Genomic DNA, 25,084 nt, shown 5'->3' on the forward strand with positions numbered 1-25,084 from the left:
CTATGAAATATGTACATGTTCATTTAAAACTGATATCACAGGAACTTATTTAACTTTTTAAAAACTCTTAAATATGTATTGGAACAAAATTTATGGAAGTATGATTTTTGTCCGGTGCCGGAACAAATTTTCTGTGATATTCACTCCGGGGGAACATATTTCCTATGAAAACTGTTCCGGCGGAACAAATGTCATGCCGGAACAAATATTTTGTTACATATACACTCAACCAATACAGCTATCAAAGCAGTGTAACAGTCATGCTTGAACATTTAAGATGGCCAACATTACAACAAAGAAGAAATCTTGCATCCGTCACCATGCTATATAAAATTCAACACTAATTAGTCTCCATCCCAGTAAATACATACCTAATACCATCTAAAGAACATACATTCATACAGCCATTCTCTCCCACAAAGGAAACTATCATTTATATTCATTTTTTCCTAGAACAATAAGGTTGTGGAATGCCCTACCATACCAATAAGCCTGTAGCCCAGACTTAGAAGCTTGAAGTCTGGTGCAAAACCACATAGGTATTGCTAAACCAAACCATGTTTTTATCTATATACAAAAAAAAATAAATTAAAAAGATGTTTACAGGGACTAATTCCGGAAGAATGTCGTCGTCGTTTTAGGAATTGGTGTGGATATTACATCGATGTAAACATGGACATTTCTTTCCGGTGAAAATGTTGCCACGTTCTTTGAGAAGATATCGGATCCCATGGAAATATTTAGCATTGTTGTCAGTATTGACAATAGGAATATATCTTTTTTTCCATAATGACAAATTTTCACATATTAGAAATGACGAATTGTTGGCGTTCAGGAAGAAACGCTACTTGGACTACAAGACGTCTGAGAGTAAAAGGACAGGCCCTGGTGAAAAGGGAAAAGCTGTGATTTTGGAAGGAGAAGAGAAAGCTCTTGGAGAAAAACTGTATAAAAAAGAAGCTTTCAACATCATTGCAAGTGATAAAATATCATTACAGCGGTCTGTACCTGATGTGAGGGATGCTGGGTAAGTTAGCTACATTTGTATGATCCTGATCCAGTTAATGTAGTGTACATGTATGTGTGATGCAGTTCTATAAATACACCCATCTAATATGTTAGTCACACTAGGCCACGATTTGCACTATGATCTCTGAAAAAATGCAAATTTTGACGATTGTAGTGCAATCTTGCAGCGTTCACCATGTTCACACAATCTTTTTTCCCTTGGTCATGTTGGTGGTCCTTGAAAAAAATCTGCTTGTCCTCAAAATTAATTCTATTGGAAAATACTGAAAGTGTGTCAGTCCCATTCAAAATTTTGGTGGTAAAATCGTGAGGACCGCAACTTTTCACGAACTCTGATCTTGAAAATAAAAGTGAGGTCTTCATGAACATGATCAGCGTGAACCAACTTTGAACATGTTCCAAAAAATCAGCAAAATCAGGTTGACGTAAAAGTGAAGTTAGAAGGCAGTAACTGAGTAAGGTTGTTGTAAAAAGGTAGATGTACAAATGTACCGTTGTTGCGAGAGCATAGCGAAAGCACAATTCTGTTTGGAGATATTATGCAAGATATAACAGCTATGTTACTACGACCTGCTATAACCCCAACCCAACCACACTCTACTACAACTATATACTGAACCACGTTTATACCATGCTTTTCAAGACCACAATGCGATTCTCTAACTCATGTTGTTCATCTCAAGCTCCTCTTATGACTAACTTGACTACATTCATATACATGTACATTTCAAGTTTTATTCATGCTCACTTTTCATCATCGCATAAAACATTTAAAAGCTCGACAGGTTTAATTTTGTTTGAAACATCAATTTCAATTGAACCATGCATATTGGAAACAATAGAGCATACATGTACATGTAGTTATGCTTCTGCAATCATAAGCACAGATGCAAATGACCCATTGCTGGCCTTTAGCTGTTGACAGCTCTAGAACTATGGTCGGTTTGTTGTTGCTTTGACACTTTCCCCATTTCTTTCTTTCTTAATTTTATCTTATATCATTATGAAGCCTATATATACATGATATATGCCATGATACTGTAATTGAGTGAGGGTAGAAGAAGAAGAAGAAAAAGTACCTTCTTTAGACTTTTTTTTACTTCTACCCCTACTACCACGCCAACAAGTTCAGGAAGATTTTGGTGGAGGAAAGATAAACATATTCCATTTCGTCTTAATTGTAGCTAGTGTAAACATTCCTGTATAACATTGAAATATCTTAATCTAGTAATGGACATTTATTACCGTTTCTATTTGATTTGTTTAATTTTTGCAGTATATTTAGAAAATTCTTGTTTATTTAACCAAAAAAAATCATTAACATGATTAAGATATATATATATAACTATCATGATTACATGTATACATGTTATAAGTGTTGTTGAATTTATGATGTACATGTACATTGTACATGTAAATGCAATTTAGATGGGTCTTTGTTGAGTTTGGTCATGATCATAAACGGAACATTGTAAAGATTATTTGGACTTAGTAGATGTCATGGGCATCAGTGATGTGCCCCATTACTATTGACGTATTTGATTAAATTACATGTAACTTTGTCAATTGTAGGATAAAATTGAATTTAGGATTACAAATTCAATGTACATGTACATCATTTATCTTATTAAATTAATAATAATGATTACTTTAGTACAAGTTGTATTAAAATAATCATGAATACATTTGATTACAATGAATTTCAAAATAAGCCATTTCAATGATAATAATAAATAGAGGGTTATAAATGTAGCACATTATGAGAAAGGATTTTATTATAGTAAATTTTCTAAATCATATTGAATTGCTTGTACAACTACCAAGTCATGACATGCAGTTATTACCCATGGCATCTGTTTGAACTGTTTGAGCTTTAGATATTGCCATTTGGTCATGTTGATTAGGGACTTTCAATTTTGAATTTTTCTTCAAGTTTGGTAATTTGTTATTTTATTTTTTGATATGTCATGGATGCTTATTATAGCTATAAAAATTATTAATTTGGTATACCACAAAGATATATGAATATATTGTTGTCAGTTCAATATGGCCCATTACACTTTATCTTTATTAAAATCTGAAATATTTTGACTTCAATTGAATAAAAGTTTGTACAAGTAACATAAGTAATCTTGGTAAAGAGGCTTGGTTGTTGTCTTTTTGACATATTACAGATTTTGAATATATATATATATATATATATAAAACGAGTCTAAATTGAAAACTACGTTCAAACCTATGATTGCGTTGGATAAAAACCGCAATTTTTATACGTGTGCATGTCAAACAAATTTCGTTGTAGAAGGGTCTAAAAACAGCACAAACAACATTTTCCAAAAGACCAAAAAAGTGAAAAAGTATATTTAAACAAAACGCATTTGACTAAACATATATATATGTAATATACTTTTCACTTCTTTCTTTAAGGCTAATCATGCTAATGAAGACTTCCAAAACTATTACAGTTTATTTTTAACACAAGAAAAAAAAAATTAAGTTTAACCTATAAATACTAGCAAAAATTATTTGTGAGAAAGACCTGTTTTCAATTAAAATAGCTTTTCTTTGAAAAAATTATTATCAAAACAAAACAGATTTCAATATTTCACCTTTTTTTTTCTAAAGAAACAGCTGAATATTAAGCCTTTCACTTTATTCATGTACATGTACAAATGTATGTCAGTTACATAAAAAAAAGATGTTTTTTAATCCCATAAATTTGTTATAAACATTATTTATATTTCGTTTTGATTATTCAATATGTATTCCATTTAGCTTATGTTAACCAGATTATCACCAGGCAACAACCACAAACTGCTTCAAAGAAGTGGTTCTGGGATACTTGACTAACTAACAACAGCCATACATGCCATATAATTGTATGGAGATGTGGTATGATCAAAATTGCCAATGAGACATTGAACTACATGTAAATTTTTGTACATGTACATACATATATATCTACCATATCTACCATAGACCGAAGGATGAGAATATGAACAACAGTGATATGATAGATTGTACATGTATATTAATACTTTGGAAAATTGTAGATTATTTATATATGGCATTCAACAATGCAATTATGAGCAAAACACATACTTCGTATTGTAAAGATATCTCTTAAATGCAAAAGTATGACAAAATATGAAACAATTTAAAAGAGAAAACCAACTGCCTGATTTATTCCAAAAACAATAAACATAATAAGCAAAATAACCCCAAAAAATGAAGACAGTGAGCCAATGGATTACAGCTGAATCCTTGCTTGCGAGATGCACATAAGGATATAGTGGATTCAACATGTTTTCGAGTGCTCACTTCCTGTAGATAAATGCATTTAATTATGTATTCAAAGCCACAACCTTACATTCATACATGTCATATGCAGCCACTTCTACAATATTAATGAGGAGTCCAATAATATCCCTTTTTTTTTTAAAGTACATTCATGAACATATGATGATATAATATATATGAATATTATTGTACATGTACATTTGTCACTACTGTACACATGTTCAATTTTTTGGATAGAGGTTTAAATCTGATTATTGCATATACAATGTTAATTATAATAATTATTATAATGTTATATAATTGTTCCGTTATTCCTTTTAGGTGTAAAAATATAAAATATCCTAAAGAGCTACCTACAGCTAGTGTGATAATCATATTCCATAATGAAGCCTGGTCTCCATTGTTGAGGACAGCTCACAGTGTTGTTAATAGATCCCCACCAGAATATCTATATGAAGTTATTCTATTGGATGATTTTAGTGATAGACGTATGTACATTCAATTAATTTTGTTTCAAAACCATGACCATTGATGACAGTTACCACTTCTGTTCTCTTGTGATAGTAACCATACATTCCATATGTTTGCTTTGGTCATAAAAATTCTGATTTAGATAACATTGTAATTGTAATGATCATTATACATGTATATGTTATAAAAAATTTGAAACCATGCATTCTTTCTCCTATTAAAAAAAACTGAAATTGCAATGGTACAATAATTAGTGTACGTTTTGTACATGGTGTATACACATGCACAAATTTTGCTAATTTGAACCAAACTTTCCTCGCCATCTACATATATAGCAATGTATAGGTTAATATTTCACCATTACCATTCCTGCATATACATGTAACTGGAATTATTCATCAGAATATCATGACAGAGCATATAGTACCCAAGGCATCACTTTAACAAGTCTATTTATATGTACATTTAAACATGAACAAAATATATTTCTACACTGAATAAATAAATTTTATTGAAACGTTGGTCAATATAAAAAAAACATTTATTATTTTCCAAAAAAATGTATAATATATTTTATATATTCTGTCACAGTCTGTCAGTTTCAGATAAGGAATCAAAAGAAAAAATGTATGTCTAACTTTGTCATACATGAATGTTAATATCAATCACTTTTAAAATAAAATAACAATGTTATAAAACTTTTAACTTTCAGCTGAATTAGGAGACAAGTTAAGAGAGTATGTTGCTAAAACCTGGCCTGATGGTGTTGTAAAAATTGTCAGGACCAAAGAAAGAAGTGGGTTGATAAGAGCTCGTCTGGCAGGAGCCAAGGCAGCTACTGGAGATGTTATTATATTTCTAGATTCACATTGTGAAGCCTCAGAGATGTGGTATGACTTTTTGTTATCATAAAGTCATGAGAGTCCTTTTGAGATTTAAATTTCAACTTATTTAGATGTGAAGGGAAATTTAAAGAGCTGCATTCCACCTGGCTTTTCATAGCCTTTTTCCAAGCTTTTCAAACAGACAATATTTATATAGATATCAGAATTCAATACAACAATCAATTGGTTCAGATCTGTGAATTTTGTTGAAGCAATTACTACCACAATGTTATGTAAACTAAACAAATATATCTGACTTCTCTAGGTACATGTAGAAACAATATTGATGATATTGATTTTAAGTTATAATATATCATAGATTTATTTTAAACCTGACATCAAATAACAAAAATTCAATGATTTTCAGATAAAAACTAGATAGACACATTATTGTGTGACATCTGTTAATTTTATTACTAAAATCATATATAAAGATCTAGAAACATGTAAAAAAAAAAGACAGTGGTAATAGTATTTCTGCATGGGTTTTCAGTATGATGTATTCAGTGAAATTTTACTGTAGAATTATAACTTCAATCATGATCCTGTGAAGTTTCAAATGTTTATATTAATTATATATAATTAGTTTAAGTTTGATAAGTTAAATCTGAACTTTATTCTTCTAATTTATCATATTTAAGAATGCAATTGCTGATCAAATAAAACAAAACATTTGTATCTTAAATAATGAAGCTTACTAATTAATACAAAACAACTGTGCATGTATAGGTTAGAGCCACTCCTTGCCAGAATTAAAGAAGATAGAAGGGTTGTCTTATGTCCAAGTATAGATAACATTGATAAAATGTCATTAAGTTATGGCGGCACTGGCAGTTCTAGTGTGGGAGGTTTCTGGTGGAGTTTACACTTCTCATGGCGTCCTATACCTAGCCATGAACAGAACAGGAGAAAGTCTTCAGTTGATCCCATTAGGTAACCAGTGTGTAACTGTTTTGTAACAAGTTCATTTTAACCAAAATGTTTGGTTGTATGAATATAGATGTATATGTGTGTGTTACAAGTACAGGATCTGGTATTGTAATTTCAGGGAAGTTCTATAAGAAAAAATCCTTTTTTATTATTTTTCTTGCATGTCCTATCTTTTTCTTTATCTTATTCTTTGAAACTTAAACAATGCATGCCTTTGCTCCACTATAGACTCTTTACAGATGTGATGCATCATGGAGAAAGATTAAAACACACACAAACATAAAGACTTGGTTCTGCACCAGAATACAATTTTTTTTGTATTTTTCAGTCTCCCAAAATTCTGCAAGTGGCAATGACAATTTTTTGATCTCAAGGCCATGGGTATGAACCTGTAGATCAATGCTCTACCGTTTATTTTACAAATTACAGTGATTTGTATGCACATTAAAGTTCACCGAAAAATTAATTTAAAGTGACTTAGGCATGATGTGATGCAGTTTTGTGAAGAGCTTTCACACAGTTTTATTCCTATTTCATTTCATTTCATTCATTCAATCTTGAATGTACTTAGTGAATGGGATTCATCCATAAACTGCATTGTTGGTTAGTAGTCTTACAAAGTATTGGATATTAAGTTATTTCAGTTCTTTTTTATTTGGTTTACATATACATATACAACTTTATCAAATTGTATTGTTGATATAGAATAACCATTACATCTAATTATAAGATTGATGACATATGCAAAGTCAGTGAGTTTATATACCTTGAATTATGATGTTTTATTCATAAACATTTTTATCTGTTGGGTATATAATCAAACCAAGAGTTATGTACTTCTTGTCAACAACTTCCTGGTTTATTTCAGGGTCAACAAGTAGAACATTAAGGTTTATGACCCCTTGAGAATCCATGTGCTTTACACAAATTTTAAAGTGAAATTATATCCAAACAGAAAAGATAATGAATAATAGAGACATGAGAGATGTGCCATTTTGTTCATAGATCGTTTTAAGCTTATTTAATATTTATTGTTTTATTGCATTTAAAAGAAAATGAGAATTTATGGCAAATAACATGATAAACCCAAGATTTTTTTGGCATAAAATCCTCAGACTTCAATCCGAATATTTTCAGTATAAAAATTTAAACATAGATTACTCACTATAATGTACTAGCATTTATTGTCTACAAAGAGTCTTAAACAAGCTCATATGTCCTATCCTGGTATGTTTAAGCCATACATCTTAGGTTTACATATGCAACTCCTCTATAACAGTTTAAAAGCAAGAACACCAATTAAACTCTGTAAGCTAGCTTGCTGTTGTAGGAAGCTTATTATTTACCCTGCTTTTCAAAATGATCTGTCTTATTTAACCCTGATACAATTTGTGTATATACCAATTCAGGCATTTAGAACCATATGTTGTTCAATGTTGTTTGTATTTCTGTTTTCTTTTCTCAATTTTATTCATACTGGTTGAGAGAGATCTCACAGCGTTGAAGCCCCATTGGTGTCCTTCAGCTGTTATCTGGTCTTTGGTCAGGTTGTTGTCTCTTTGACATATTCCCTATTCCATTCTCAATTATTACATTTTGTTCTTTGGTTGCTTATTGCCTTTTTACCTATTCTTAAATGCTGTATGATTCAGGTTTAAACAGTAATTGTTCTGTATGGTTGTTATTAGTCTTTGATTTTAAACAACCTAAATATCAATTTCTCACTCTTGAGGTAAGCAGGCTTTTACAAAATCACTGTGACTCTTATTCTACTAAGAAGTTGTATAAAGGATCAACACATCTTCTAAAGACTTCAATAATCAGTATTATAGAAAGGATTTTTGGGAGTGGCTCTGACACTTTCATGCTTTTAACATAGATGGTTTGGAGCATGCTTCCTATCCCCTTTGTCATGCATGTTACAGCAATCTAAATTTGAAAAAAAAAAATTTGATGTAAATATCAGAAAAGGTGCAGGTTACTTTAAAATGGTAGTGTCAAGGAATGCATATAGTTTTAAGTATATATATACAATTGACTTTTCGATTTTTTGTTGTTGTAGAATATGGGATACTTTAAAGTATACAAATACTTTTCAATACTCTTTATTCCTTTATTTTAGAGGATGGTAAAAAAAATAACACATTTTTTGGATATTTGAGTTCATGGATTTGCCATTTTCTCTAAAAAAATTGACACTTCCTGAACATTATAATTTGTGATTTCCTTACCAACAAAATCCACAAAAGTTGATACTTTCCCAATCATAAAGAATCAACAGTAGAATGAGTAGATTTAGGAAAACTAACAATAAATTGACTAACACTTAAAGAAAATAGACATTCTTCATGGAAAATATCACAAGTCAAATGTATATATTTACTTATGCATGATTAGATTTTCATTGGTAGAAGCTTTTCTTATGTTGCTGTCTTTCTATAGGCTTGAGCCTTTATTAGCCAGGATAAAGGAGGACAGACGGAATGTCCTGTGTCCCATTGTGGATGCTGTAATGGATGATACATTGGAGTATTCTAAAAATGGCGGGTACCAGGTTGGGGGGTTTACATGGAGCATGCATTATACATGGCGAGATGTCCCAGAACGAGATAGAACTTCCAGGCAATACACAGATCCTGTACGGTAACTGTCAGTCTAAACACGGAAAAAAAATAAAAATATTCCCTTAAATTTATACTTTTTCTATATGCTGAAACTTGATTTCATATGTGGTTGCTTTTTTTTTTCTTTTAAAAAATCATTGCTTTTGTTGATGCTAATGGGTAATCTCTATGTGTGGTTTTAAAACTTTTCATTCATTTAGTATACATATTGACTTACTTAATTTTGATTTTGTATAAAGATAATATTTGGACAGTTAATTGTTTTCCCCTTTGTATAATTATAAATTGTTCAATATTGTATGCTGTAGATACAATATTTATATTTGATATCTATACAAATATGCTTTTTATTTTAATGTCTCTGTTATAGAAACAGAAATTAATATGTTCTTAGCCTTATATTATAAAATTATCATGTATGTAACAAATATCCCAGTATGTTTTTCTCTAAAACAGATCCCCTACCATGGCTGGAGGCCTGTTTGCTGCTGACAGGAAATATTTCTTTGAACTTGGATCCTATGACCCTGGTATGGATGTGTGGGGAGGAGAAAATTTAGAAATTTCATTTAGAGTAAGTATGTGTAATATAGATATGTGGTATGCTTTTATATTTGAGTATATGATGATGCTGAAATTCATGGCTCATTTTGTGAACTTATCACATCTTTAAGGGTTAGTTTGGCTTTGTCATACCAAGTTTGCATGATTATGATTTTAATGTAAAAGGAAATTATGCCTACTGCCATACAACATATACAACAACGTTCTTATTAAAAGAACAAAAGCACAGAAAAGATGTATTGAGAACTACAAATATTTCCAAGACATGCTTTAGTGTACATAAACTCTTCATAGATACCAGGATTAAAATTTCAAAATACCATGAATACCAGGTACCTTATACAAAATTTTAGATGAAAATCATAAATTATCTTAATCTGCTAAATGATACTTATTTTCTCTTAAGGATGTAATTTAGGTGAGGTTTTGAATTCGTGTAAAATTTTCGGACTCCTTGGTGTTTTTCCATAAAAAACAAGGTAAAATATTTTGCCCAATAACACCCATTTATTTTTCCATATAAGACTAAATAGCTCATGAAAGGTCATTTACCAAAATTTTAGAAGATTCTTATTTTTTTCTTTTGTTTTGGGACACAAATAATACCAATGCAAACATAAGGTCAAAGTCTGAGTCATCCTTTTTCAGCCATATTTTGAATCTCAAATATCTGGAAAAGGAGGTCAATGACCTATCAATATTTTAAGCTTATTTGTATCCCAAAAGAATGCTCTACCAGCTTATAATATCCATTTTAATATCTTGATTTATTAATTTTCAGCTAACCTCACCTAAGTACATCCTTAATACATGTAGCTTAGTATACAATTGATATGTATTTTAGTGCTATAATATTGTAGACACCTAGTTTAAAAAAGGGGGGGTATACTGTTTTACCTCTGTCTGTCCGTCCGTCAGTCTGTCTGTCAGTCCGTCCGTCAGTCTGTCCGTCAGTCAGTCCGTCCCATGAAACTTTCGTCACATTTTTCTCAGGAACTACAATACAAGGATTTCTGAAATTTAGTTTCAGGGTTCATCTAAGTCAGCTATACCGTGTGATGCGTTTTCAGATTGATCACTTGACAACTTCCTGTTTACCGAACACTTGTATGATTTTACACATGATAGCCAAGTTGAAAATTTTCGTCACATGTTTCTCAGGAACTACAATGCAAGGATTTCTGTAATTTGGTTTCAGGGCTTATCTAAGTCAGCTATACAGTGTGATGCGTTTTCAGATTGATCACTTGACAACTTCCTGTTTACCGAACACTTGTACGATTTTACACATGATAGCCAAGTTGAAAATTTTCGTCACATTTTTCTCAGGAAATGCAATACAAGGATTTCTGAAATTTTGTTTCAGGATTTATATAAGTCAGCTATACCGTGTGATGCGTTTTCAGATTCATCACTTCACAACTTCCTGTTTACCGAACACTTGCATATTTTTACACTATTAATATTATCCACTTGCGGCAGGGGTATCATCAGTGAGCAGTAGCTCGCAGTTTACTTGTTTTTTTCTGTGGATACTGTTTTTGTGTTAGGATCAGACAAAGGTAGACATTTTAATCAGGATTTAGCCAGATTGTTATGTTTAAACAATATATTTATGATTTACATTCTTCTCTTTGTAGACATGGATGTGTGGTGGTAAATTAGAGTTTATACCTTGTTCCAGAGTTGGTCATATATTTAGATCTAGTCACCCTTACACATTTCCAGGTAAAGTGCTACAACAGAGGGACATTCAAACTCATAGGCTGTTGTCTGCTCTATGGCCGGGTTGATGTCTCTTTGACACATTCCCCATTTCCTTTCTCAATTTTATCATAGATAAGAAATAAAGTCACAATGCCATAGCTAAAAAAGCAAAAGACAAACAATAGTACACAAAACACAACATAGAAATTTTGTATATTTGTCATGTTGTAGTTTGATAAAATAGGTATTTATATATTTTTGTAAAGAAATAAATATAGCTACAAATGAAATATTTTGTATCAATTGTGTGCCAATGTTTCAATGAGGAAACACATTCAAAATACATTCAAAATATAATAAAAGTAATTGTGCTACAATCATGAATAAGTCATAATTTTTAAGCAATCAAAACTCAAAAGCAAACAAATAGCACAATAATGTTTGGTTCTTCTAAATTATTGATTATGGTAAGATTATAAATATAGAAATTTTGATTTGAAAAGACATAAATCAAAGTATATGATGTCAGCTTTTTATTTCAGGAAATAAAGATACACATGGAATAAATTCCATGAGGTTGGCAGAAGTCTGGATGGATGAATATAAAAGATTATTTTATATGCACAGGAAAGATCTCCTAGTAAGTTACACAGTACACAATATTTAAGGTCATTTTGTTAAAAAATTGTTGTATGGCTATTTAAAGGGAGATAACTTGTAGTTTTATGTGATAGCCAGGCAACATTTTGATTTATGGCCTTACTTTTAATTTTTCTAATGATTTTACAGGAAATGCTTTAGAACTACCATCACTCTCAAATTAATGATATTTTTTATCCAAGTCTAATAATTTTCCTCCTAGAAAGAGTGGTAGGATATATGGTTTCATCCATGTTTGTTCCTCCTTTCCATGAAATTTCCCTCCAATTCTGCAAATCAGAGGTTTCTGTATTTTTTTATTAGGCTTCAAGAGGACGTTTATTGCTTTAATATCATCTTGATACCTGTTAACAAAATACTTGGTTATTTTTACACTTATAACTGCCTATTATTAATGGAATTTTATTCATATTTATCTCAGCATTTGAAAATCATTATTGAGCAGAATTTCGCAGTTATACTTGTTCTTATCCTCATCTTTTATATATGGTTTACATGGATAAATTATTGATTGTTTCAATGATTCTTGTAGCAATCTTTGCAATATCATGGTTTCCATATTTTTTTTGTTGGAGAAAGATACTTCCCAGAGAAAACATTAACTTTCAGCAGGAAACTTGTTATTCTAGTCAATAAAGATTAGAGTTAAAGGCAACTGCCATGAGCAAGGTTTAAAGTCACATTCTTAGTGTTGACAGGCTTGTTATTAATGTAGATGCTCTTCTGACATTGGACTTGGACTTGTTTGAACTGAATTTTACTGTGCTTATTGTTATACGTTTACTTTTCTACATTGGCTAGAGGTAAAGGGGGAGTGTTGAGATCTCAAAAAACATGTTTGACCCGCTGCAATTTCACCTGTCCCAAATCAGGAGCCTTTGGCCTTTCTTAGTCTTGTATGATTTTAAATTTCAGTTTCTTGTTTATAATTTGGAGTTTAGTATGACCTCTATTATCACTGAACTAGTATATATATTTGTTTAGGGGCCAGCTGGAGGACGCCTCCCAGTGCGGGAGTTTCTCACTGATTGAAGACCTATTGGTGACCTTCTACTGTTGCATATTTTATGGTCGGGTTGTTGTCTCTTTGACACATTTCCATTCTCAATTTTTAATTTTAGTAATAAATGTAGATGAAATACTACTCTGCCACTCGTACCCTCATATTGAATATAACAACAAACTTGTACAGGCACCTGAAAATATTTATTGAACAGATATTATATTTTAAAATGAATGCATTATAATGAACTTGTTATTACAGGGCCAGGATTATGGAGATATATCTGGAAGAAAAGAATTAAGAGAAAACTTAAAATGTAAAAGTTTTAGGTGGTTTCTGGAAAATGTGTATCCAGAAAAATTTATACCAGATGAAAATGTGTATGCCTGGGGTATGGTAAGTCACATGCATTTGATTATTTCAATTTCACAAATGAAAATTTCAGTTTGTTTAAGTGAGTTGCCAATTTATTAATTATACTGTTAATTCATATATTATTGTGTGCATTTATAATGGTGATTTTGACGTGAAAGACCAAAATGTGAGAATAACTAAAGTGATCACAGGAACACGAGTTACACAACAGAAATATTCATCCATTTATCTTAAAAGAGTATTAACCTTTTATTCCAATTAAAAAAAAAATGATTGCAGTAAGAGTTCTTTGTTCACTTAAGCTTGTTAAGACAAGTTCAAGCACACATTTAATCATAAATTAACATAGTAGGGTAAAACATTAGTTGTTTTTTTACAAGTTATAAAAAACGAAGTACAAAATGCATATACAGAAAAGTTGTTAAAACATATTTATAGCTCTTGTATAAAAAAAAGTATTCTCATATTGGAAATTGCATTGATCTTGATTAAGTGTTGAAGAATTAACTAAATTCATAATTTTAGATTAATGAAAGAAACAGTTTCTTCAAATATATTTCTGTCATGTTTTCAGGTAAGGAATCCAGCCACAAATTTATGTTTAGACACATTACAGAAAGATGAGAAGATAACATTTAACATGGGATTATTTAGTTGTCAGAATGGTGCAAGTGCTAATGAGGTATATAAGTTATTCATTAATATAGCAACAAAATTTACAATATGGACCATACTTTGCTATTGGGCTCGTTTCCTATAACTATAGAAAAGTGATAAAATTGTGAATTACTGTAAGAAAAGTTGTAACTACATCTAAAGATGCCATTATTTTTATCAACATACAAATGTATGCTACTCTTCCCTAGAAAAAAAATTGAAATATACAAATTTCAAAGATTCTACAACCGTATTTTTGTGTCGTTTCTCGCGTTACTTTTTGCTTCCGAAGAGCATAACGCTGACTGATTTATAGATAATCGTCACCGGCAAATTCGTAACTTTTGCTTTCAAATAACAAAGAACATCGACCAATAAGAATAGTCAGAAAAAAATGCTGAGAACTATAAGTACATTGTATTTATGTAGCAGATGTAAGAACAGTGGCGTGACTTTTGTGTCCAATTTCGTAACGCAAATTTTAGATGATGTAATCTGCTTTGTTGTAATAGAATTCTTAAAAACAGTATGCAAATATGAACTCTCGCGAGATGTTCAAACAGGTAAATCAGAGATGATTTACGTTCTTGTTTTGATCTTAGTAATAATAAAGTAAGAAAATGACTTTATTGTTATGCGTTACATTTCACACGAAACAGAAGTCCAGTTATTTATTAAAATTGTTTTTGTCCTTAAGTTCTGATCATTTCCGGTCATACGTGAAACATGTGACTAACATGTGATCACGGCCTTACAGCCGGACATACGATATACTAGTTCTAAACATTGTTTTTGTTTCCAACGGGATGTTAGCAAACATAATCTGTAGACTTGTTTCAACTTGTTTAAAAAAGGAAAATACAATTTTCAAAGAGATTGCGCGGGGGGTCTATTATTTTTCCTATGTGCATAATGTTACATACGATCTTGTGTGAAAATAAATGCCCAATGACTTGACAAAATCGATTTCAGATTTGACCAACGTTTAAACACACTACGTTTCCCAATAACGATGTAAAGGGTCCTTGGAAAATTCAATCGAATTTACGTCTCTTATCATGGTGCCGATGTTCGTTGGATTGATTTTGCTTCAGCAGTAAATATTACTGGATATTTTAGGTGAATAAAGATAATTAAATGAAAAATGCATGTTAATATACCGTTACACTTGGAATGTACAAAGTTGATAACTTTGTCACAATTTTTAATTAATTTTTTTTATTCATGTTCTGCAAACACTTTTCAGAAACGCAATAAACTTTTCAAAGGAAAAGTAAACTTTTACCAGGCATGACTTGAAAGGAAGTACTTTATTGATTTTAGCCCACTAAAGTAGGTTAAAATGTGGAAACCATGTAGATGGTGTACAGGTCACAAATATCACAAGGGGGCCTATTTTAAAGATTTTAATTCCAAGTTAAAAGTTTTATTCTTTACTGGATTTAAAGAATTTTACATTGCCAATGATTTGGAATAATTTTATGTAACTGGAATTTCAAAACCAAATATAAATATATTTTTTTTGGCCAAAACATCAAGATACAATGATTATGGTATCCTGTATCAATGAAGAAAATATGGAAAATTCTGAATAAATTGTACTAATTGTTTTCAAAACAAGCACATATTTAGGAGTTTTATAATACTGTTACATTTAAGATGGATTTTAAGAAAAAGTATACTGTTCAGATTATTTTAAGCAGATTTTGCAATAAAATAAAACAAAAAAAATGCTTTCGGTTTCTTATGGTTTCCTGTCACGTTTAAAAAAAACTTTAATATAACATTGAAAATAGATTTTTAATATTAACATGAAGCAAGTAACACTAGTTATGGTGTTTATTTATGCCTTTTGAATTATGTTGTGCAAAATAAAGAAAATAAAGATTGGTTTCCTGTTTGGTTTCCTGTCACGTAAATGCTGAATCAAAATGTATTAATTTTTTCTCGAAAAACTCAATTGTTCCATTCATACTATTCTAACACCAACACAACCCACAAAATAAAAGTTAAAATTTTAGAACTTATAAAAAAGGATACAAAAAGAAACCAAAGGCGGAATACCAAATTATGGTCCATATGCATAATTCAACATATTGATTATGTTTCGAACTAACAGTTTTTTTCAATCAAATGAGAACATGTATATTATTTTTTATCTCTTTGATTCTTCTGTATCACAATTCATAGCTTCTTGATAAATGCCATTTAAATTGGTTTTGGACCTTTTACTGTTTTCATTTGAAAATTATAAATGCATATAATATAAAAGTTTTGACCAAAGTTATCACATTAGTGATAGATGTATATCGTTACCAAGAGCAATCTGATTAATATTAAGTTTATAGAATATAAACATACTTTTGGACACCTTGAAATGGACATTTTGTTTATCTGTCTTTCAAGGGTTGTTAACCATATTATCTTTTCTGTAATTATGTATTATTTTTTATTTATTTTTTCAAAAGTCCGGATTTAACATCACCCTTACAGCACCACCTGACTAAGGTGTTACAGGGTTTCAAATATATAACAACAAAAGACTATTGTTTTATCAAGATTATCACACAAACTAAAATCTCTTTTTTGTCTCTCTCTCCCTTTCACCCTCTTTCTCTCTTTCTCTCCTATTACACAATCTCTTAATATAGAAATATCTTTAGATTATTTAATAATAAAAAAAAAAGGTTTACATGTGCTATGCATACATTTCATGTTGTTTGCTCTGTTCCATAAAAAGGTCAAAAAGATATATATTAGATTCAATACTTAACTTGATTAATTTGAAAATAATAAAATTATAATTTAAAAACAGCAATGAAGTAAAGGGAGGTAATCATTTGTATTCTAACATTTTGCATCACATTGTGTCTTTACATATTTATAGGTATTTTCTATAAGCATTGATAATGAACTACGCAGAGAGGAGGGATGCTTAGCACACCATTCTGGTAAAGATGTACCATTAGAAAACTGTAATGGATCTAAAAGTCATAAATGGGTGCATGATAAGGTAAGCTTAACATATGCATGATAAGGTAAGCTTAACATGATTTAGATAATGTTATGAATAGGAATCTAGAGGGAGGAGAAAAGTGCTCAAGGGCATATGATACAGTTTCTATCCCACAATGAATTATTTACGAAAAGTAGTAGGTTCGATAAGGCCCTAAAATGGCCCTCTTTTTTACCTTAAATTTCAAATTAGGATTTATTGACCAATATCACATGGAATCATAGCTAATACATTGACTAGATAGGAAATAAGTTTTTTTGTTGAAAATTTACGTTTCTGCGTTCCATTGATGACGTCACAAACAGTACTCATTTTCAGTTTCCATGAAAAATCAATGAAAAATTTTGCATTGATTATTGGACAGGTAACATAGAGCGCATACGTCAACAAAAAAGATATTTGAACATAATGTTTGTAATGACATTTTACATGTTTAAGTTGAATATTTAGTTTGTCGACGCCTGCACTCTGTTTCCTGGTCCTTAATTAGGTTGAAATCTGGCCAATTTTGTACATTTTCGTCAAAATCTCTTATTTTGACATATTTTGGATGCAGAAATCAACACGTTAGAATAAAACTTTGACCCAATTACTTCTATTTTACTTTCTCATATGTCTTTAAGACAACTTAAAACATATTTTATCTTGTACCATTTTATTTTATAATCGGGGCCAAATAAGGGCCTTATTGAACTTACTCCTTTGCCTTGAAGCAATTCAAATATGTACTTGAATATTTACCTTCAAGTTCTACTTTAAGAAATAGAAGGGTCCAAGTTTTAAACATTTACTAAAATTTTATATTTTTGGAAATTTTCAAATAGACAAACATAACTTTTTTATTTGAGCAGATAAACAGATGAGGATTTAATATGTACAACAATTCCTCGAAAATATTTTAAATTTTACTAAGTTTCAGGATGTTAGGGAAAACAGCAATTAATGTGGTATATTTATCAATTAAAAAAAAATCATCATTGATTTTTCATTAAAATTTGTACAAATAATCTTCATATGTAATTAAATCTAATGCCATTTTAAAAAAGAGAGATCCATGTACTAGTTTTTAAGTAAAACAAATTAAATCATAAAAAAAATATGATGATATGTCACAGTTTGATGTTTTAAAAATAACATTTTTCCTTAGCACGACAGTACCTCCCCTGCTACTGTATCTTTTTCCCTTTTAATATGTGGGTAACTAAAAATATATCATGAGAAGGCTATGCTGGGTGATTATATATATATTGGTCCATTAGTAGAGAAATATCTCCTAAAGACTTATTTTGTTTCAATATGATCACATGAAAATGTTCTCCCTCATCAAAGATATGTGGTAAACAACAATATATGGCTGTGAAGCTGTAGTATAGCATATTAGAGGCTGTCGTTATTAAAGCTTGAAAACTATATGCTGCTATCATTGAAATTGATTCTGACCTACTTATATATATTATAAGTTATATGGTTCATTACTGACCCCCTACAGATCCATAGAGGGTTAGTAAAATCCATAGGGGTTGAGGCCTGAGTCCGGGTCCCATATGAATTTTAATCACCCTCTAAGGATCTGTAGGGTGTCAGTAGCTAACCGTATAACGAATTTATTGGACACTGGACTTTTTCTACGGTGTTTTGTTGAAAAATAAACAAAGAAACACAACAACATTAATAGATGACGTCGCCATTAACAGGTCATGAACCCCATATGAAACTTACTAACCCATATATCGTAGGGGGTCACCATGTGACCGCGTTAAACCAATCACGTGATAATTCATTTGTGGTCCGATAAATTGACATAAACATAACATTTGTTTAACATTGAAAAAAAATTGATATAGATAAGAATGATTTAGTTATAGCTGTATTCTGTTTGTATATAACTGGATTAAAACAGGAAAATATGAGACAATGACACATGTGCATACATATGATGATATAAAAGGCTTGGAAATGTAGATTAATTTGCATTGCAACCATATAAACAATGTTGACATAAGTAGAAGAGTCTCAACAGTGGGTCGATAAAATGTGTGAATTTAGTTTACTTTATCTTTACTTAAACAGGAAAAGGGAACAATAAAACACAAGGAGTCAGGGAAATGTTTAGACATAGCAGGAGTGAAGTCAGGTGGAACTGTTGTGGTCAACCCATGTAATGGTCAAGACTCACAAATATGGACATTTGAACATTATCTCAATTTATGATTGGACATGGTACACTAAGTTGTTGGTATTTGTTTGATATGTGCTTTCAGGGATTTATACAGTAAAGGTGTAGACTATGTTATGCTAGAGGTATATCTGTGATTTATGAGGGTTTTGACTATTAGTCTTAATTCATGTATATTCATGTACATTGACCATATGATTTTAGAGTTTATCTAAGCCATTTTATTTTCAAATTTTTATAAAGATTTTTAAATTAATTTGACTGTTTTGTATAAATTCCATCTGATATATATTATATCATACATTTAAGCTTATTTGATATTCTTACATTGAATTTTTACAAATTTTGTACTTATCTGTTAAAGGTTGTCAAACATTTTTGCCTTGTTATTCTAAATATAAGAATGAGCCATTCCTATTACCTTATTTTAGAATGTAAAGAAAAAGTTTGTTACTAAACTCAGAAATCCCAATGCAGTATTGAAGTAATATATGGTTAGAATTTAAGAACCAAGGTTGTTTTTCTATTTTGAAAATGATGTTGTGTATTATTCAATGGTTAAGGCAAATTATAGAGTAAATTGTTAATATTGAAATTAATCCAATTATAGATTATAATGTATTCCATTTATCTATACTGTGATGACTATTTGTTGTGTTGAAATAGAAAAGTGTGGACTCATGTAATTTTGGTAGAAACAAATTTTTGTGGAGAGGGAAATTGTATTTTCCTAAATATTTAATTTTGCAGTTTTGTTCTATTGTAGAACACTTGTACGTCTTTAAACACTTAAATTTGCTCCTTATGTTTAGAAATATTCTATTAATCTGTTTTCAGTTACCATGTCCCCTTAGTTTAAAACTATTTAAATTTAAAAAAAAACAACTTAATACTGTAAAAGAGGAAATTTTCGTGGGGGATTTAATTTCATTTATTTCATGGATAAGAATTATCCAGGAAATTAAAACCCCAAAGAGAATTTTAATGTAGATTTTAAGTCAGATAATAATCCTAATCTTTTGTTTGTGCAGTAAAAATTACTATCAAAAGCCTTAGTATTTCAAAAATTCAAAGTTTTGTTAACAGTTAATTTATTATTATGAACATATCAATGATAACTCAAGTCAACACAGACATGCTGACTACTGGGCTGGTTATACCCTCTGGGAAATAAATCTCCACCAGCAGTGGCATCAACCCAGTTGTTGTAATATAAAGCCAGTTAGCTTGAGCAGGTTACAACACTTGATTAGTGCTCACTGTTACTATGAAATGCAATTATTGATTTTTCACAACAGAAAGTTATATTGAGTATTGTCAATTATAAAGTGAATAAAACAGATTAAAGTGAATAAAACAGATTATCATTGGTCATCTCAACTCGATTGCTTTTCTTGCATTTCCCCGTACCAGCACAAGGGAGAAAAGCAATCTTATTGAGATGATCAACAATAATCTATAATTATACAGTACTCGTAAAAAAAAATTGAAAATAAAAAATGTATACAGAAACCTTTTAAACACAAAAGAGAGCCATTTTTTGATTAGTCAGACATTCATTTTTTTGTGTAAAAAAAAAACCCCAAGCTTTTATATCTTTTTTGTATCTTACTTCAACATTTATGTTTGTCAGATGAGTAATGTAGTTCTAGGTTCCTATTTCTATTACCTCTTTAAATGTCATCTACTTAATAACCTATTTTTATAAATAATTCCTTTTTGTACCATTTTCTACCATTACCTCTATGCAATTTACACCTTAATAAGAAAATGTAGTGTGAACAATTGATTTGCTTTTTCTCTTGCAAAGAATATATCTATCATAATTTACTGATGAAGTTTTCAGAATTTCTACTGTTAATTTAGTTTAAGAAACCAATTGTAATATTGTAAGGAGTTCATGTTTTTACATTTGTTGTATTATTTATTCTTATATTTACTTAAAGATACCATGTCTATATGATTAAATTGTCCCTTCTAAGTTAGTAGTACAAAATATACTTTCTAACTATTCATGAGTTTGTTATATTCAGTTTTGTTAAAATAAAAAAAAATCATCGCTAGATTTTATCTTAATAATTTGACATGTGCTGTTACAATCTTACTATTATGGTTAAAAAAGTCTCATAGTTAGTGGAAAGTAACTAGTTATCTTACAAAATACATATATTATAGTTATTTATATCTATGTTCTTTGGTTGTTAGATATTATATAATTGGCAATCACACCCCTTTTCTCTATCAAATTTATATTGTTAGTGTTTTGATATGCATGTAACTATTTCGAATTAAATTGTACATGGTATAAAATCTACTCAATGAATAATAAATACTTTTTACATTATGAGCAACGAGTATAATGTGTCTTATTTTGAACATATCATTGACATGTTAATATTTAAATTAACAGATAAAATATATTATTATGTAAATGTTGTGAATAAGTGCTTGTTGTCTGTATATACAATGTATTCTGTTTTATTTTGTGTTGTTTAACCTGTTTTAATTCTCATACTACTTCCTACTTAATTACTAACATAGGGTTTTGACCTAAATTATCTTAAACGCAACTTAAACTATAAGCAGATTTTTTAAAAGTTACTATCTTCTCAGTACTGAAAGTTAGCAAAACTTAAACAAAATGATAAGTTAACATTTTGGAATTCTTTTTTACTCTTATTTTGTCCTTTCTTATTACAGAAATACATTTGTATAGCCTCTACTGAATACTGATTTACTTCCACCATAATTCATAACCCTATTAAAACTTGTTGTTATGTTATATCAAAGTATACTTTAAGTTGCATTTAACACCAAAATCAATCAATCAATTGCATACTAGCTTAAGCAGCTATCAATCCATAAGCCATATTAGTTATTTATAAGTATACTTTTTCTTCCACAACAAAACTTTTTTAATTCATGCTTAAACAAATCACTGCATTATTTTAAACTGTAAATATTTAAGAAAAGTGTCAGTTATTTCTTTATGATAACTGAATTGTCAAATTTCATAAGGTCAGTTAATAGATGTATGAGAGTCTATGATGTATGAAAGATGGATTTATTGTTTCTGGATGGTTTAATCAATATTTATGGACATGAAGTCAAATAAATTACATCAATTTGCAGAACCTTGATTCAGGATTTAAATACCTCTATATGTTTTTCTCTAATAAACCTTTGTTGATTTTTTTTCATTTAAATAAAAAATAAATACTTGAATGTCTAGTACTGCAGTAAAAATTTCACATACTATTCATTGTAATGAATTGAAGGTAAGATTTTTAGTGGTTTTATTAAACAAAATTCAAATTATAGTTAAATTTTATAATTTTTACAAAATCCATGTAATGGGCTTGGACAGTAGCTTTGGTTGACAGTTTCATATATAAGATTTTATGAAATGCCAAATATGAAAAAGGTTGAAGTTTTATACACTTATACATATAAATGATGAAAATTTGTACCTGATAGTAATGTAACATTGTCTTAAGAGACAGTTTCCATGCATTATTCCTATTTTTATTTTTTATTTGAAACAAATCAACAATTGCTTTGGAATAAAAAATAGAACCTTCCTGCAATTTTGAGTAAACCAATGTTATATTATTTTAAAATAAAACAGGTACAGAATGAATAATAGGAGTGAGACCTATAGCTAAGTAAGATCAGACATAATTTAAAGTGAAAATAAGTTAAAGAAATTGGCCAAAATTTCCTAAATCTATTTTTTTTTATGTCAGTGAAAGAAATGTTATACAGTTAACATTTTTATATTTTAAATTTAGGACTATGTCTCAGTTTTTGTGCCTCGACAAATTATCTTTCTTTAAAATACATTATCCTAATGAGCAAAAATATGGTTTAAAAGTAGGCAGCTTTCTTCATGGAGTCTTCTCAGATAACAATGTCTTTATACTTATATTCTTTCATCAAGGATATTAAGGCTTTTAGTAAGTTATTTCTCTATCTGACTGTCATTAGATTGTTATTTGCACTTTTGGGGTTATAATTTACTAGTTTAGTTATATTTGTGTGTATGCAGCAGTGTAATAATGAGTTGACATACGGTGAACTTTGTTCTGATTGAGGGAATTATAGAAGATATAATCATGCATCTAGACAAACTTTTATATTCCAAGTATTTATTTTTTAGTTTGTGTATCTTTTTTCTTCTGGATAAATTTTCTCTGTTTTGGGGTATAATTTCTTATTATGAGTAGGTACACAATGAGTTCATTATTTAAAATACTGTGTAGATTTAGTAATATAGCAGATGTATTCCTAGGGAATCTGAGTACGCAGTGATTAACAATTAGTGTTCCAATACTGATATCTTAAGATTATTATAAAGTTATGAGATCCCAGGAGTTGTTTTGTTGCACTTTTTAAAACAGAAATTGTTAAATATTTGTTTGCTCAAATGAAATAGATAATTAATTTAAAAAGAAATGTTCATTAAAACATTAGTTTTATGTTATTTTATTGGTAAAAGATACTTAAGTCATTGAATTGTCAATAGGTGCATTTGATATTTTATGTAACTTCAAAACATACCATATACAGTCTTAGATCTGTTAAATTGATAATCATACTTAGTAATTTTATTTATTTTATTTTAATAGTTTATGTTGGGTGCTAGAGAAATCCTTGTTTATTTGCTAATAAAATTATTATTAAATGTTTTATGTTGACTGCAGAAGAAACACAATAGTTGTGGTCCTTTTTATGTTTTGAAACTATTCTCTGTCACTATGTTCTTTTATGAAAAACTTTAACGATTTAATTTTGTGAATTCAAACAAATAATTCTTTGAAACTGATATTATCAAGATGCTTGATTATATTTCTTGACAAGATATTTGTTATGTTTGATGACATGTTTTTCATAAAAAATATATTCTTCAATTTCTGCTTTTTTGATGAGTGCAGGAGGAATCCCTGCCGGGTCAAACCAAATACTTTTGAATTAGTATTGCTGCTTCTCCAACAAGCACGTAGCATTAACGAGTAAACACATAGACTGGTTTGGAGTCAGAATAATATGTCTGATGATATGTATTCCTACTGACTGTTATGAACCTTCACGTTAATAGTCCGACTAAGCGTGTCTGTCTTGTACAGAGCAAGGTTGATATTCATATAACATTACCATGTGCTTGTCCTGAAGATGTATATAAATGTTTGCCGCTGGATGTTGATCAGCCATTCATCCATCCATTATATCTTGACTTGTATCTAAATGGACAATGATGGTTGGTAGGAAACCCAAACTTTACGGCAAAAAAAATGATTTCAGCTTCCAAATTTATGAACTTTCAATTTGTATGTAGCAACTTTCCAACAGCGCCTGCATATGGAGTTTGTATCTCCCAGTTGATTCAATATTCTAGAGCTTGCATTTACTAATTGTGATTTCTCAAATTGACGTTTGCTGCTAATAGAAGAAGCTTTACAACTAAGAGGTCAAAGTAGTAGAGTTGTAATCAACCTTCGAAAATTTCACAGACGGCATCATGATTTGGTTGATCGTATTGAAATATTTAAATCACAGACGACGACGGTTATGTGGATAATCAGTTGTCAAAGTAGTAGAGTTGTAATCAACCTTCAAAAATTTCACAGACGGCATCATGATTTGGTTGATCTTATTGAAATATTTAAATCACAGACGACGACGGTTATG

The 25,084-nt window shown here is 30.0% G+C and overlaps 1 protein-coding gene across 2 annotated transcripts; it reads left to right on the forward strand.

Annotated features, from left to right (window-relative positions):
* Positions 1–628: 628 nt before the first annotated feature.
* LOC134707105 (probable N-acetylgalactosaminyltransferase 9) lies at positions 629–24,084 on the forward strand. 2 transcript variants are annotated; one of them, XM_063566624.1, is made up of 11 exons: positions 629–1,027; positions 4,651–4,817; positions 5,513–5,690; positions 6,414–6,617; positions 9,695–9,812; positions 11,443–11,530; positions 12,052–12,149; positions 13,434–13,568; positions 14,122–14,229; positions 17,092–17,217; positions 19,291–24,084. In XM_063566624.1, the coding sequence occupies exons 1-11, from the start codon at positions 696–698 to the stop codon at positions 19,429–19,431; spliced, it is 1,695 nt and encodes a 564-aa protein (XP_063422694.1). In that variant the 5' UTR covers positions 629–695; the 3' UTR covers positions 19,432–24,084. The 2 variants fall into 2 exon arrangements, with proteins under 2 accessions (XP_063422694.1, XP_063422695.1); XM_063566625.1 differs by lacking the exon at positions 6,414–6,617 and adding an exon at positions 9,057–9,257.
* The last annotated feature ends 1,000 nt before the right edge of the window (positions 24,085–25,084 follow it).

The sequence above is a fragment of the Mytilus trossulus genome, chromosome 2, assembly GCF_036588685.1.
Source record: "Mytilus trossulus isolate FHL-02 chromosome 2, PNRI_Mtr1.1.1.hap1, whole genome shotgun sequence".
Lineage (NCBI taxonomy): Eukaryota > Metazoa > Mollusca > Bivalvia > Mytilida > Mytilidae > Mytilus > Mytilus trossulus.

Bases quoted from the DNA above. Each gene is read 5' to 3' on its own strand.
- LOC134707105 (XM_063566624.1), top strand. From the start codon at position 696: ATGTTGCCACGTTCTTTGAGAAGATATCGGATCCCATGGAAATATTTA. The intron at 6,618-9,694 runs GTAACCAGTGTG...TCTCTAAAACAG, and splicing joins TCTTCAGTTGATCCCATTAG to ATCCCCTACCATGGCTGGAG. The intron at 17,218-19,290 runs GTAAGCTTAACA...TTACTTAAACAG, and splicing joins ATAAATGGGTGCATGATAAG to GAAAAGGGAACAATAAAACA.